The sequence below is a fragment of the Archocentrus centrarchus genome, chromosome 3 (assembly GCF_007364275.1).
Source record: "Archocentrus centrarchus isolate MPI-CPG fArcCen1 chromosome 3, fArcCen1, whole genome shotgun sequence".
NCBI lineage: Eukaryota > Metazoa > Chordata > Actinopteri > Cichliformes > Cichlidae > Archocentrus > Archocentrus centrarchus.
In genome coordinates this window covers 1,172,430-1,185,074 of record NC_044348.1, presented here as the reverse complement: position 1 = coordinate 1,185,074, position 12,645 = coordinate 1,172,430, and the positions used below count along the sequence as shown (strand labels likewise).

The following is a 12,645-nucleotide window of genomic DNA, read 5'->3' as shown; positions in this document are numbered from 1 at the left end:
TTAACAGGGAGCCAATGAAGAGAAGCCAGTATGGGAGAAATCTGCTCTCTCTTTCTAGTCCCTGTCAGTACTCTAGCTGCAGCATTTTGGATCAGCTGAAGGCTTTTCAGGGAGCTTGTAGGACAGCCTGATAATAATGAAATGAATAATAAAAATAATGAAATGTACTTTGTAAAGGGATTCAGGATTGATCTGTTCTGAATCTGTGACTCAATCTGAACTAATTTCAATATGAAATGTTTAAAAACAAAAAGGAAGCAAAGCCTTCTCCTACATGTTAAACTCAACCTTTAGGACCAAGCGCCACATTAACTCCACCCAGAAAACATTTTCCATGGTCTACCCCAGCAACAGGGTAACCTGAACATTCAAGTCAGTCTGCCTCTAGGACTATCAACACAGTCAAACCACCACCCGACACCAGGGAGTTAAAAACATGGCTCCAGGTTCAAACAACAAGCCAGCCTAATGAGCTGCACCTGCACTTACAAAGGGGGAAAGCCCTGCCTACTAGAGCCGGTGAGCAGCCTCAGGTTCTACACCTCATATCAAGTGGGTAGAACCTGCTTCATCTAAAGCTACTTCCTGGAATAGGGCCTGCCAGGCTAGTGACACAGGTTATACTGGTTTTGACAAAAGGAGCATGCAAATCACAGTCTTCAGCAACTGACAGAGGATGATGCTTTTCTACAGTGCTTTAAAAATTTGATCTTGTGAGTTTGGCAGGTGAGAATCCCAATTTACACATTTTTTTTTGTATGGTGACTGTGACATACTGTTGAGGTGGTTACAGATCTTGAGATTAAAGGGCTTTTCATTGACATGGTTTATTTTTTAAAAAGCTTGTCCTGTATGCACTCTACAATGGAGGTGTCTGAGGAGGACGAGGATGGTGTTTTTGCCGCTAAATCAGCAGGACTGGACCAAAACGACAGCGAGATGACGGCTAATAAGTAAGATAGAGAGCTACCTGTTAATGACTGTTCTCCAAGCCAGAGTTCAGCTCTAAAATCAACTTCACCTGTATATGTTGTGTTGAAGCCATGTGACAGAGAGGTCAGACTCACCTGTACCCAGTGTTGTTTCCATGAGGAGTGACTGGTCTAAAAGTCAGCTGATTGAATTCAAGGATGGACACCAGTCTGATCAACAAATGTGAGAATTTAAAACATTTTGTGACTTTTCTGAAAATTACATAGAGGCTTATTGGATTGTGAAATACAGTTCCTGTAATAACCTGTAATGTTTATGATATGTTGAAGCCAAAAGAAGGACAGGTCAGACTCAGCTCTAACCAGTCTGTTTTCCATGAAGAGTGACTCGTCTAAAAGTCAGCCGATTGAATTCAAGGATGGACTCCAGTCGGATCAACAAATGTGAGACTTAAGAGCAGATGTGTATTTTCATGTAGCTTTATTGACGAGCACTCAGAAATCTAACTGTGAGAGAACCACTTAAATTTAATTCACAACAATTTGAATCTTAAATGTTTATCTTGTGTTGAAGACAAGTGATCCCGAAAAGCCCAGATCCTCCTGCACCCAACTGTGTGTCTATGAAAAGTGACTGTTGTAGCGTTAAGCCAACTGAATTTAAAGCTGGACAACAACGTTTTGAAGAAAGGTACATAAAGATGTTATTTTTGTTCAGTCATTCACTGAAGGAAGTAGATGCTATTTAAACTATGTCACTGCAAGGAAACTTTAAAACCTGCAGGACAACTGTTTACGGTACTCAGGCTGTTTCCTTCAAAGATGAGATGATGACATAAGCAAATGCTTTGTCATATGTTCAGTTTACGTAGGCAGTTTGCATATCAACATAATTTTGGCACATATGCTGTCTCATAGAGGAGGAGAGGAGCTTTCCAAAGCTATCATATCATTCATTATGTACTTTGTATAAAGTCAACTCAGTTGTAATGTGCGACTTTTCTGTGACTTTCTTTTCTTTTTTGCTTCAGTCACATGACCTCCTACACTGATCAGGAGAGTCTGGAGTTTGTCAGCGATCATCAAACACACCTGGACTCTGTCTTCATGGTATAAATGAAACGTTTTCCTTTACATCATGCAAACATTTAATCTTTCTAAATTTTCCCCATGACTTAGACATGTTTCAAGGAAACACCTCATTAAACCTGAAAATAAAATTAATCAAATCATCCAGATGTTTAACGTAATTTTACATTGGCAAAAAAGAATAATTTCTACACTGCCAAAAAACAACATGTTAGTAGTTGTTAGTGTTAGGAAGTTAGCCAAAACCATTACTGTGGGACTTTCCAGAGTTGCAGATCTCCCACATTATCTGACAGTTACTGTTTGTTGGCTTAAGTTGGCTCATTTAGTTGTGAGACTTTGGAGCTAAACACAGTGGATTTTTAGAGCTTTTTAACAGAAGACAGCTCGCTGCAGACAGGAATAATATACCACCAGCAGTAAGACAATTTAGTAAAATGTAACACCCAAGCTGAAAAAAAAGGGTCTGAGGTATATTCCAGAGAAAATCTTCTGTGGTTTGTTGCTACAAATGAGCCTTTTCACATACATCTGTATTCCATTATTAATATAAAATAGTTTTTCAAAACAGGGGAAGAAAAAGTTCTGTACCCTGACCAAAGAGGCTTTCTAAAGATCTCATAATTACTCAAAGTTTGTAATATCTGCCTAGGGATGTTTGTTACATGTCATTTCTGTCTTTCTTTTTTACTCAACTAAACAGTCCCAGGAGAAGTTTTAATGGTTGACTTGTTATTTTCAGTTTTGTTGGATTTCAGTACCAAAACTACTTTCGTATGCAGACAAAGATAAAGCTTTGGGTTAGTCTACACCATTTTGAAGCCTTAACTGCGTGAAAGCCTTTGAGAGTGAGCTTGAAAGACAGTGTTTCTGGCCATGAAGGCAGATGTCTCCACTGTCTGATAAACAAGCAAAAAAAACCAAAACAAACAAACAATATTGCACTGTAAGGACTCCTTTAAGAAATGCCTGGATGCAGACCTGGATGCGGGTTCACTTTTCCACTTTCAGAACAAATTGTTAATTGGTTTGATGACTTACTTTGATCTCATGCTCATGCAAGAGGTTGGATTTATAACAACCATTTGTGCAACATCAATACAGTAGCATATGTATCATGAGAGGAGGGCAACAACTAATTTACAAAATCTGCATTCAGCTCTAGCCGTGCTCCATGATATATTATTTTCATACATGTGATGAGTCCTTGGACCAATTTCTATCCAGCCCTTATACACTTAATGCATAAGGGCTGGATAGAAATTGGTAATGTAACGCAGTGTGTGGGAATATCTTCTACATTAAGAGTTGTTCCAAATCATCTAGCCTTAAGTCAGAATAGAGATAATATGATCCAAGAGTTAATATAAACTTCCACAAATCTTAAGATACGAATTCTTTGCTATTTATTTCTAGACTGTATCAGTAATGAATAAAACAAAACAGTTTCAAGAAACTTTTTTCTATCTTTCTACATGATGAACATCATTCCGAAGTGCGTGTATTTTTTGAGTAATTACAAATAAAAAAGAACAAGAAACTTGAAAAGGATGAAGAGAAATTGCTCCAAAATGCTAAAAAAAAATAAAATAAAAATGGATTAAATGAAAACACAAAGTAAATGTTTTTCATCAAGTGACAGACATCTACATATGATCATATAATAGCATTATAAATAGCCAGATAGAAGCTGTTTGGAAGTTTTGAAGTGGTAACCACAATTTTGACTACAAAATACAAAGTTGCACTTGTTACGGAGCTGGAGAGTTTAGAGGTTTTGGGAGTGTGTTCTGAGTGTTGTGCAGTGGTGCTAGTCACATGATCACTGGGTAATTCCAAGAAATATGCACAGTGATATGTTGTGATGTGAAAACAACATGTATAGAAAAAAATGACATTATTTAAAAAATAAAATGTTACTCTGCATTTTTTTAGATGCTTCAGGAGGACATTTTTACTTTTGTGAAGAAAGAGCTAAAGACGTTCAAGAAATTCCTGAGCCAACAAAGTCCAGAAGGCTCAGAAAGCCTGAGAGAAGATGATGAATTATTGGCTGATAAAGAAGAAGAAATAAGTGACAGTGACAGAGAAACATTTCTGAGCCTCACACTGAACTTCCTGAGAAGAAAGAAGCACGATCAGCTGGCTGATTCTCTGCAGCGCAGTGAGATACTTTACTACAGTTTTCTAAAAATATAAAATGCATTTATTACATCAATGAAAAGTTGTTTTAGCCAAAAACGGTAAAATTTTGATCATAATGTGAGGACGCCAGGAAGAGATTAGGTTCCTTGTAAGTTTATGAAAACTAATTTTGCACAGCGAGAGTATTTAACATATTTAATTCACCATACGTTAATGACTAATATTATCTGTTGTTTCCTCAGAAACCTCTGCTGCCATTTGTCAATGTAAATTAAAGTCTAACCTGAGAAGGAAGTTTCAGTTTGTGTCTGAGGGAACCGGCCATGAAGGGAAGCCCACACTTCTGAATCAGGTCTATACGGAGCTCCACATCACAGAGGGTGAGAGGACAGACAGAGATCAACATGAGGTCCTACAGATAGAAGCCACCTCAACAGAAGCAGCAAGAACCAACAACATCATCAGAAGTGAGAACATTTTTAAACCTTTACCTGGAAGAGATGAAGCAGTCAGAACAGTGGTGACAAAGGGAGTGGCTGGCATTGGGAAAACAGTCTTAACACAGAAGTACACTTTGGACTGGGCTGAAAACAAAGCCAACCACAATAAACACTTTATCTTCCCACTCACTTTCCGAGAGCTCAATTTGCTAAACTCAAAACAATACAGCTTGGTGGAGCTTCTCCATTATATCTTTACTGACACCAAAGAAGCAGGAATCTGCAGCTTTGAAGAGTTTCAGGTTGTGTTCATCTTGGATGGTCTGGATGAGTGTCGACTTCCTCTGGACTTCCACAGCAACAAGATCCTGACTGATGTTACAGAGTCCACCTCACTGGATGTGCTGCTGACAAACCTCATCAGGGGGAACCTGCTTCCCTCCGCTCACCTCTGGATAACAACACGGCCTGCAGCAGCCAATCAGATCCCTCCTCAGTATGTTGACATGGTAACAGAAGTCAGGGGCTTCCCAGACTCACAGAAGGAGGAGTACTTCAGGAGGAGATTCAGAGACGAAGAGGAGGAGAATAGAATCATCTCCCACATTGGGACATCACGAAGCCTCCACATCATGTGCCACATCCCAGTCTTCTGCTGGATCACCTCTACAGTTCTGGACCATGTGCTGAAGACCAAAGAGAAGGCAGCGCTTCCCAAAACCCTGACTGAGATGTACATCCACTTCTTACTGGTTCAGACCAAACAGGATAATGTAAAGTATCTGGGAAAACCTGAGACAGTGTGGAACAAAGAGGCCAAGGAGATGTTTCTGGCTTTGGGAAAACTGGCTTTTGAGCAGCTGCAGAAAAGAAACTTCATATTTTATGAAGCAGAACTGAAAGATTATGGCATTGACATCAAAACTGCGTCAGTCTACTCAGGACTGTTCACAGAGGTCTTCAGCACACAGCATGGGTTGAACCATGAGAGGGTGTTTTGCTTCATCCATCTGAGCGTTCAAGAGTTTCTGGCTGCGCTTTATGTCCTTCGGACATTTGTCAACACTGGTGTAAACCTACTGAGAAGATGGCGATTGTCAGTAAAATATGAAACTGCATATAAACACCTCTACCAGGACGCAGTGGACAAGGCTTTACAGAGTCCAAATGGACACTTAGACTTGTTTGTCCGCTTCCTCCTGGGTCTTTCACTGGACGCTAATCAGACTCTCCTACAAGGCCTGCTGAAAAAGACAGAAAGTAAACCAAAGGTCAGAAAAAAGCTAGTGCAGTACATCAAGAAGAAGATCAAGGACAGTCCCTCTCCAGAGAGGAGCATTAATTTGTTTCACTGTCTGAATGAACTCAATGACAATTCTTTAGTGGAGGAGATCCAACAGCACCTGAGATCAGGAAGTTTCTCTAAAAGCAAACTCACTTCTTCTCAGTGGTCGGCGCTCATCTTCATCTTACTGTCATCACAAAAAGATCTAGACATGTTTGACCTGAAGAAATTCTCTGCTTCAGATGAAGGTCTTCTACAGCTGCTGCCAGTGGTCAAAGCATCCCAAAAGTCTCTGTAGGTGTACAATTTCATGTGCTGAATGTAGTCATGCCTTTAAAGGGAGCCAAAGACGTGCTTCACATCAAACACTTTTCTTTTTCAGATTGAGTAGCTGTAACCTTTCATGGAGAAGCTGTTTTGTTGTGGCCACAATTTTAAGCTCTGTGGATTCTAACCTGAGAGAGCTGGACCTGAGCAACAATGACCTGCGTGATGAAGGTGTAAACCTGCTCTCAGCTGGACTCAAGAGTCCACAGTGTAGACTGGAGATTCTTAGGTTAGTATTTAGGGGTTCAATTAACTCTTCAAAAGTCTAATAACCATTTACCCCTTTTTTTTGGCAATAACATTCTTTATTAACAAAGACATCTGAACATGATAAGATTCATTTCTTTAAAGGTAGGAGGGAAAACATTTTATTGTGCATGTTGCCAGGTTGTCAGGCTGTCTGATCACAGAGAGCAGCTGTCATACCCTAGCTTCAGCCCTGAACTCCAACCCCTCCCATCTGAGAGAGCTGGATCTGAGCTTCAATCATCCAGGAGACTCAGGAGTTGAGCTACTGTCTGCTTTACAGCAGGACCCAAAGTGCAAACTGGAAACTCTCAAGTATGATTTTTTTCTTAATCAGTCCACATACATCATACCCTTTGTGCCAGGGTTACTCTTTGTATTCACTTGTCTTTCTGTGCCACATCCACAGGACTGATCATTGTGGAAAGTGCAGAATGAACCCATCACCCCTCAGGTGTAAGCAAAACTCTTCTACTGTCACCCATTATTGAAATATCTTTGGAAACATTTTTTATGGTATTGCCAAAGATCTGTTGCTTCATAATGTAATGCAGTGCCTGCTTCAGATAGGCCAACTTCATATCTTTTGCTATTTAGTGACTTCTGTAATCGTAAATCTTTGTTTTACATGTGAACATCTGTGCTCTGTTAAATTCTAGGCACTTTGATCATTTAAAAACACTGGTACACACTTCTAACACTCATGTTTTAGCTACCTCTGAATCCTGGCTTAAGAAAAGTGCCACTGATCTTGATATCTTGATACCAGGTTACAATGTATTTCATGAAGACAGAGCCACCAGGGGAGGTGGTGTAGCTGTGTATGTTAGACCATCTGCACTGCTGTCTTTCTAAATCAGTCCCCAAGCAATTTGAGTTACTGGTAAAGCTTAAACTCTCAACAAGTTTCTTTCTCACTGTTGGTGTCTGCCACAGAACATCCTCTGCTCCAGCTCCTTCACTAACAGTCCTCAGTGAACTTCTAGCACCGTTTATCACCTCTGATTTTTTTTTTTTCTTTTGCGTGCTCTATATTGAGATATGATCAAGCCCCAGACATAGTTCAGCAGAATTTGATGCTCTAAACCTCTCTGAACCAATCCCAAATCTCCGTCATCCTCCACACTGACAGATCTCATTCTCACTAACATCCCAATCTAATTACCAGTCTAGAGTTTTCAGCCAAATGAGCGATCATTGCACTATTGCATGTATACGCTCTGGCTGCTCTGTTAAATGATCACCAGTGATTGTGACAAAGCACTTTCTGATATGCAAACTTGACATGCAGGCCTTTCTTCTAGATGTTGCAGCAGGGCTTTGGGACACAATCGATCCTATCCACTCCCTAGATGATCATTGAAAAAACATGCCCCTATGAAAAGATTTAGGACTAAAAATTGTTAAGGCCCCTGGTTCTCCTATGACTTGGCAGAGCTTATCCATAAAAAGAGCACCCTTTGGCAAAAATCCCATTCCTCTCAATCTCCTGTTGACTGGCTTCCCTTCAGGCAATGTCAGAATAAAGCCACATAGGCAACCAGGAATATCAAAATATCCAACTTTAGGAGAAATTCACCACCTGTGTTTTTTTTTTGTTTTTTGTTTCTTTTCTTGGTTCTGATGCAAAGAATTTCTGGAAAAGAGACAAGTACAGTATAAATACCTTGGAATTTGTCTGGATTCATCTCTGTCTTTCAATAATCTTCAGATGAAAGTCAAAGCCAGAGTAGCTTTCCTCTTCTGTAATAAAACCTCCTTCAATCACGCTGCCAAGCACGCTCTTGTCAAGATGACAATACGCCCAATTCTGGCTACGGTGACATCATCTACAAAATAGTTTCAAGCACTGTTCTCAGAAAAAAGAACACTCTCCATCACTCAGCCATCCACTGTGTTTGTAATGGGAAAGCATCGTTGTAGAGAAACTGCAGTAAGAATAGTTGACAGTGCAAACATCTCATAAGAATATAGGCTTTGCAATATGAAGGCATTAAACATTACTGAAGGAACTGCCTGACAGATCATTATACTCAGGTCCCTCCATTTTTAGCTTGGATGTTTCAAGTAAAAATTTGACCTATTTTCAAAGCCTTGGCGTTGGCAGTGTTGCATCTGTTCCACCAAGACTTTAACATTGGCCATAGCTCAAGAATGATTTCACCTGGAATGTTAAAATTTACACCATAGATGCATCTACTAAAAGTGTTGCAAGAGTTTGAACCTTGGCGACCTTGACCTGAAGTTAAAGGTCAGAGATCAAGTTTTAATGCGATAACCCGAGAATGATCTCACCTACTGTAGGATGTTCAAATTCACAACATAGATGCATACTGTTCAAGCCAGACCCATCAAACCTCACACTTGTTCACGGACTTTACTATAGCAGCACTTTCTCTCCTGTTACAAATACTTATTTTTATAGGTTTCACCCACCTTTGACTGTCTGATACTGGTACTGATAACGTGTGCAGTCCAGTGTGACTTCAACAAAACCCTAAACAAATCTATATTTAGATTGGGGAATTTGTGACCCAAAAATGTTTTTATTAAAAACACTGTCCCCATGCACTTCCATTTGTCCTTCTGCACTGTAAACATGTACGTATGCATAAACTCCCCATCTGCACAGATTTCAATACCTTATACATGGATGGTCTACAGAAGGAGTGAGATTAAAAAAAATGACTGTTTTGTCCTATAATAAAGATTATAATAATCATATTTAAAACATCTACATGCAGGACTGATTTATCTGATCATAAAGTGATGTCGTCTTCTTTATTTTTCCACCTTCAGTTTTCTGTGAACTTACACTGGACCCAAACACAGCAGAAAGAAACCTTGACCTGACCTCAGACAACAAAGCAGTGGTGTTGGTGAAAGAGAAGCAGCCATATCCTGATCATACAGAGAGATTTGATGGCTGGAAACAGCTGCTGAGCAGTGATGGTCTGACTGGACGCTGTTACTGGGAGGTAAAGTGGAAAGGAAGGGTTAGAATAGGAGTGACGTACAGAGGAATCAGGAGGAAAGGAGACACTGATGACTGCTGTATTGGATGGAATGATCAGTCCTGGAGTCTTTTCTGCTCAGCTCAGGGTTTCACAGCCTGGCACAATAACACACCAACAGACATAGAAACACCCACTGACTCTAACAGAGTAGCAGTGTATCTGGACTGGGCTGCTGGCACTGTGTCCTTTTACTGTCTTCCTTCCATAGTGTCCTCAATAAAACAGACACACCTCCACACCTTCCACACCACATTCACGGAGCCACTCTATGCAGCGTTTGGGTTTGGACGTGAACGTGAGTTTGAGCCTGATTTTACATCCTCCTGGATTATTCTGGCTAATATCATAGAATGAATATTTCCATAGAGGATCCCAAACTGTGTGACACAGTACTCTGGCAGAGAGGTTGAGGGTCCTTCAAGATTCATTGACATTTTTTCTGCTGTATCTTTTTTTATTTTGCCATGTAAAAAGCTCAAATCAATGTATTTAACAGAACAGTAATTGTAATATTTTTATAAGCACAAGTATGAGTTGATTGTACAGCTCTGATATATCAGTTCCCAACTGTTACCTGCGTGTTTTTTTATTTGTAAAGGAAGACACCTGAAACACTTTAATTAAAAAATTAAGACATTTAATATTTTAAAGAATCAGAGGATAGACGTACACGTGGGGCTCTCAGTTCAGGGAGAGAACAGAGTGAAGTTCCTCACTAACATTTTTATACTGACATGATCTACAACAAACAGATACTGTGAGCTGCAGTCTAGCCTTCATCCTTGGTTTGTCATGTCTGTTGCTAAAAGCCCTCTGATGTTTACCTAATCATTACCAGGCAGTTTTATCCAGCTTAATAACAGAACGTGGTGACATTTAATTGTACATACTGCGTCTGAACCTTCAAGGATAAGATAAACTGAGACTGGGAAGTTAGTCTGGCACTTTCTATCTGTCTAATGTATTTACTTAATTGTCTATTGCTTCAGCCACTGTTTATTAATGAATTTCCTGGAGTTTACTTTTAGACATTTGTCATTTTATTCATTGGGTAAAAAATAAACCCCAACATCTCCTTCCTTTGACACCTTAACCAAAAGGTGTCACAACACAGACTGAGACCAGCAGACTTGAGATCTACTTAAATCTGAACTGGAATCTGTAAAGTCTACAAAGCATCTGGACTTAAGGGTGTGCAAAAGTGTCTGTTCCACACAGAAATATGACATCTTCACTACAGATGAAAAGTAATGCAACAGAAGAAGTACTTTTTAATGCAGTATAAAACATGCTGGCTCCATGGCTGTAAATACAGTTCTCCATATCGGGAACATGAAGTCTTTTATATTATAAAAGAAGAAGACTGAATAAATTATTTCACAGCAATTTACAGTCTTGCCCCCAAACTGCATGTTTGAAACCTTTTTGTTCTGATTAAATGTATGCCAACTTCACTGAATATGTGGTTGTTAATATAACATTAATAATAAAGATTTTCATTTTTGTGTGTTGTGTGTGAGATGCCATTTTTAAGGCTATGGATGAGTGTTGAATTTTCAAATAAAAAAATAGACAGCATTTATTATTAGTTTATAAATTATTAATGCAATGCTATCATGATCCTGGACCATCTGCCCAGTGTTTTGTGTTTAGCTTTGTTTTCATTGAGTTTTGTTAATTCCTAGTTTGTTTTGGTTTTCTAGTTCCCTTTGTCCCTGTCTCCCCTGCGTCTGTTTTTGTCCTTTTGTCTTGACCCTGCCCTCCTGTGTTTTCATATTGACTTTTATTCCCAGTGTTGTGACTAGTCTGCGTTTCTGTCCCATGTCTGTGTCTGTCTGTTTCCCGAGTCACTTCCTGTTTTATTTTGACAGTCTTGTGTTCCCTGTGCTTTGTGTTTAGTTTTGCTTCCCCTGTTATTAGTTTCATTTGCTTCACCTGCTGTTTCCTCTTGCCCTGATTACCTGATGTGTATTCAAGCCCTCAGTTTTCTCTGTTCATTGTTGCGTTGCTGTCTTTGAACCTGCTGTATGGGTCGCTGTCCCTTATGTCCCTGAGGTTTAGTTCTGGCTTTTGGTCCAGCCCAGTTTATTTGTACCTGTTTTCCACTTCTTTCAATAAACCTCAGTTGAGTTCGTTTCGTCGTTTCTGAGTCCTGCATTTGGGGTCCGCCTTTTCCTGCCTGCCACAGCAACCATGACACAATTGAATTGATCAGAAACTCTTGATAAAGAATCTGGATATACAAAACATGCACGGCTAAAACAACCGTGACATTATCAAAGTGACTCAGAGAGTATTTCCAAAATTAAAATGAGAGATTGAGCCGGGGTTCAATGACAGACTCATTGAGCTCATTCAGCTTGGCTGCTGTGAAAGCAACATGGTTTGGTCAGTCAGGAGTTTATATATCTACAGCTGAGCTGCAGTAAGGACAAAGTTTTAAGAAAGATTAAAAAGGAACCGACTCCAAGTGCAGTCAGATACTTCATAACACCAGCACTTAAACAGTCCAAGGAGGGTCGCAGCATGTGCTGGAGGGGCCGTAGTACTAAAAGCACAAATCATAACCATGTAGTTTGTAAATGCTCCAAGATTTTCAGTTGCTCAACAAAAAAAAACAAATTAACTTTAGTTTAATTACCAGATACTTTACTTCCTGCGCTCTCTTTCTTTCTGAGTGTGAATGGCTATTAACTAGTGATGGCCAGAGGAAGCCTCATGAAGCCTTAAAGCTTTCCATCCAGTTGGTTCAAAAAAAGCTTCATTTCTCGAGACTTCATGTGCAAACCCCCATTTCAGCTATTAGTGATGGCTCCTTCTCTGTTCTGCAACAGTGTCAGTGTGGGAATAATCACTGCAGAGAATAGAAATAAAAATACCTTAACTTGATTCATTCATTCATTTATTCATTCATCTGTTTTTGATTAATGTCCAGCTGATGGTAATAGAGTCAAGTCAAGTTTATTTATATAGCACATTTAATACAACAGTTGACCAAAGTGCTGTACAGAACTTTGAGGTTTATCAAAGTCAAAAACTTCTCAGTATGATTTCAGTCAGTGTTTAAATTAATCCAGTAGGACACAAGAGGTTTATATAAAAACCGTTGCAGTGTTTTCAAAAGACGGGACACTGATAAATACTCGTGTAATGGTGACTTTATT

General features: G+C 39.5%; 1 protein-coding gene across 1 annotated transcript; it reads left to right on the top strand.

Annotated features, from left to right (window-relative positions):
* The first annotated feature begins 632 nt into the window (after window positions 1-632).
* LOC115777571 (NACHT, LRR and PYD domains-containing protein 9-like) lies at window positions 633-11,052 on the top strand. Its single transcript, XM_030725502.1, has 12 exons — window positions 633-726; window positions 843-953; window positions 1,042-1,155; window positions 1,263-1,376; window positions 1,507-1,623; window positions 1,964-2,042; window positions 3,957-4,185; window positions 4,409-6,185; window positions 6,274-6,447; window positions 6,606-6,779; window positions 6,874-6,920; window positions 9,264-11,052. Exons 2-12 carry the CDS (start codon window positions 853-855, stop codon window positions 9,833-9,835), a joined length of 3,498 nt encoding a protein of 1,165 aa, XP_030581362.1. The 5' UTR covers window positions 633-726; window positions 843-852; the 3' UTR covers window positions 9,836-11,052.
* The last annotated feature ends 1,593 nt before the right edge of the window (window positions 11,053-12,645 follow it).

What these genes read in the sequence shown, in the direction of transcription:
- LOC115777571 (XM_030725502.1), top strand. Translation starts at nt 853, where the DNA reads ATGCACTCTACAATGGAGGTGTCTGAGGAGGACGAGGATGGTGTTTTT. An exon ending in CTCCAGTCGGATCAACAAAT is followed by an intron (nt 1,377 to 1,506) that starts GTGAGACTTAAG and finishes CTTGTGTTGAAG; the next exon opens with ACAAGTGATCCCGAAAAGCC. An exon ending in CAACAACGTTTTGAAGAAAG is followed by an intron (nt 1,624 to 1,963) that starts GTACATAAAGAT and finishes TTTTTGCTTCAG; the next exon opens with TCACATGACCTCCTACACTG.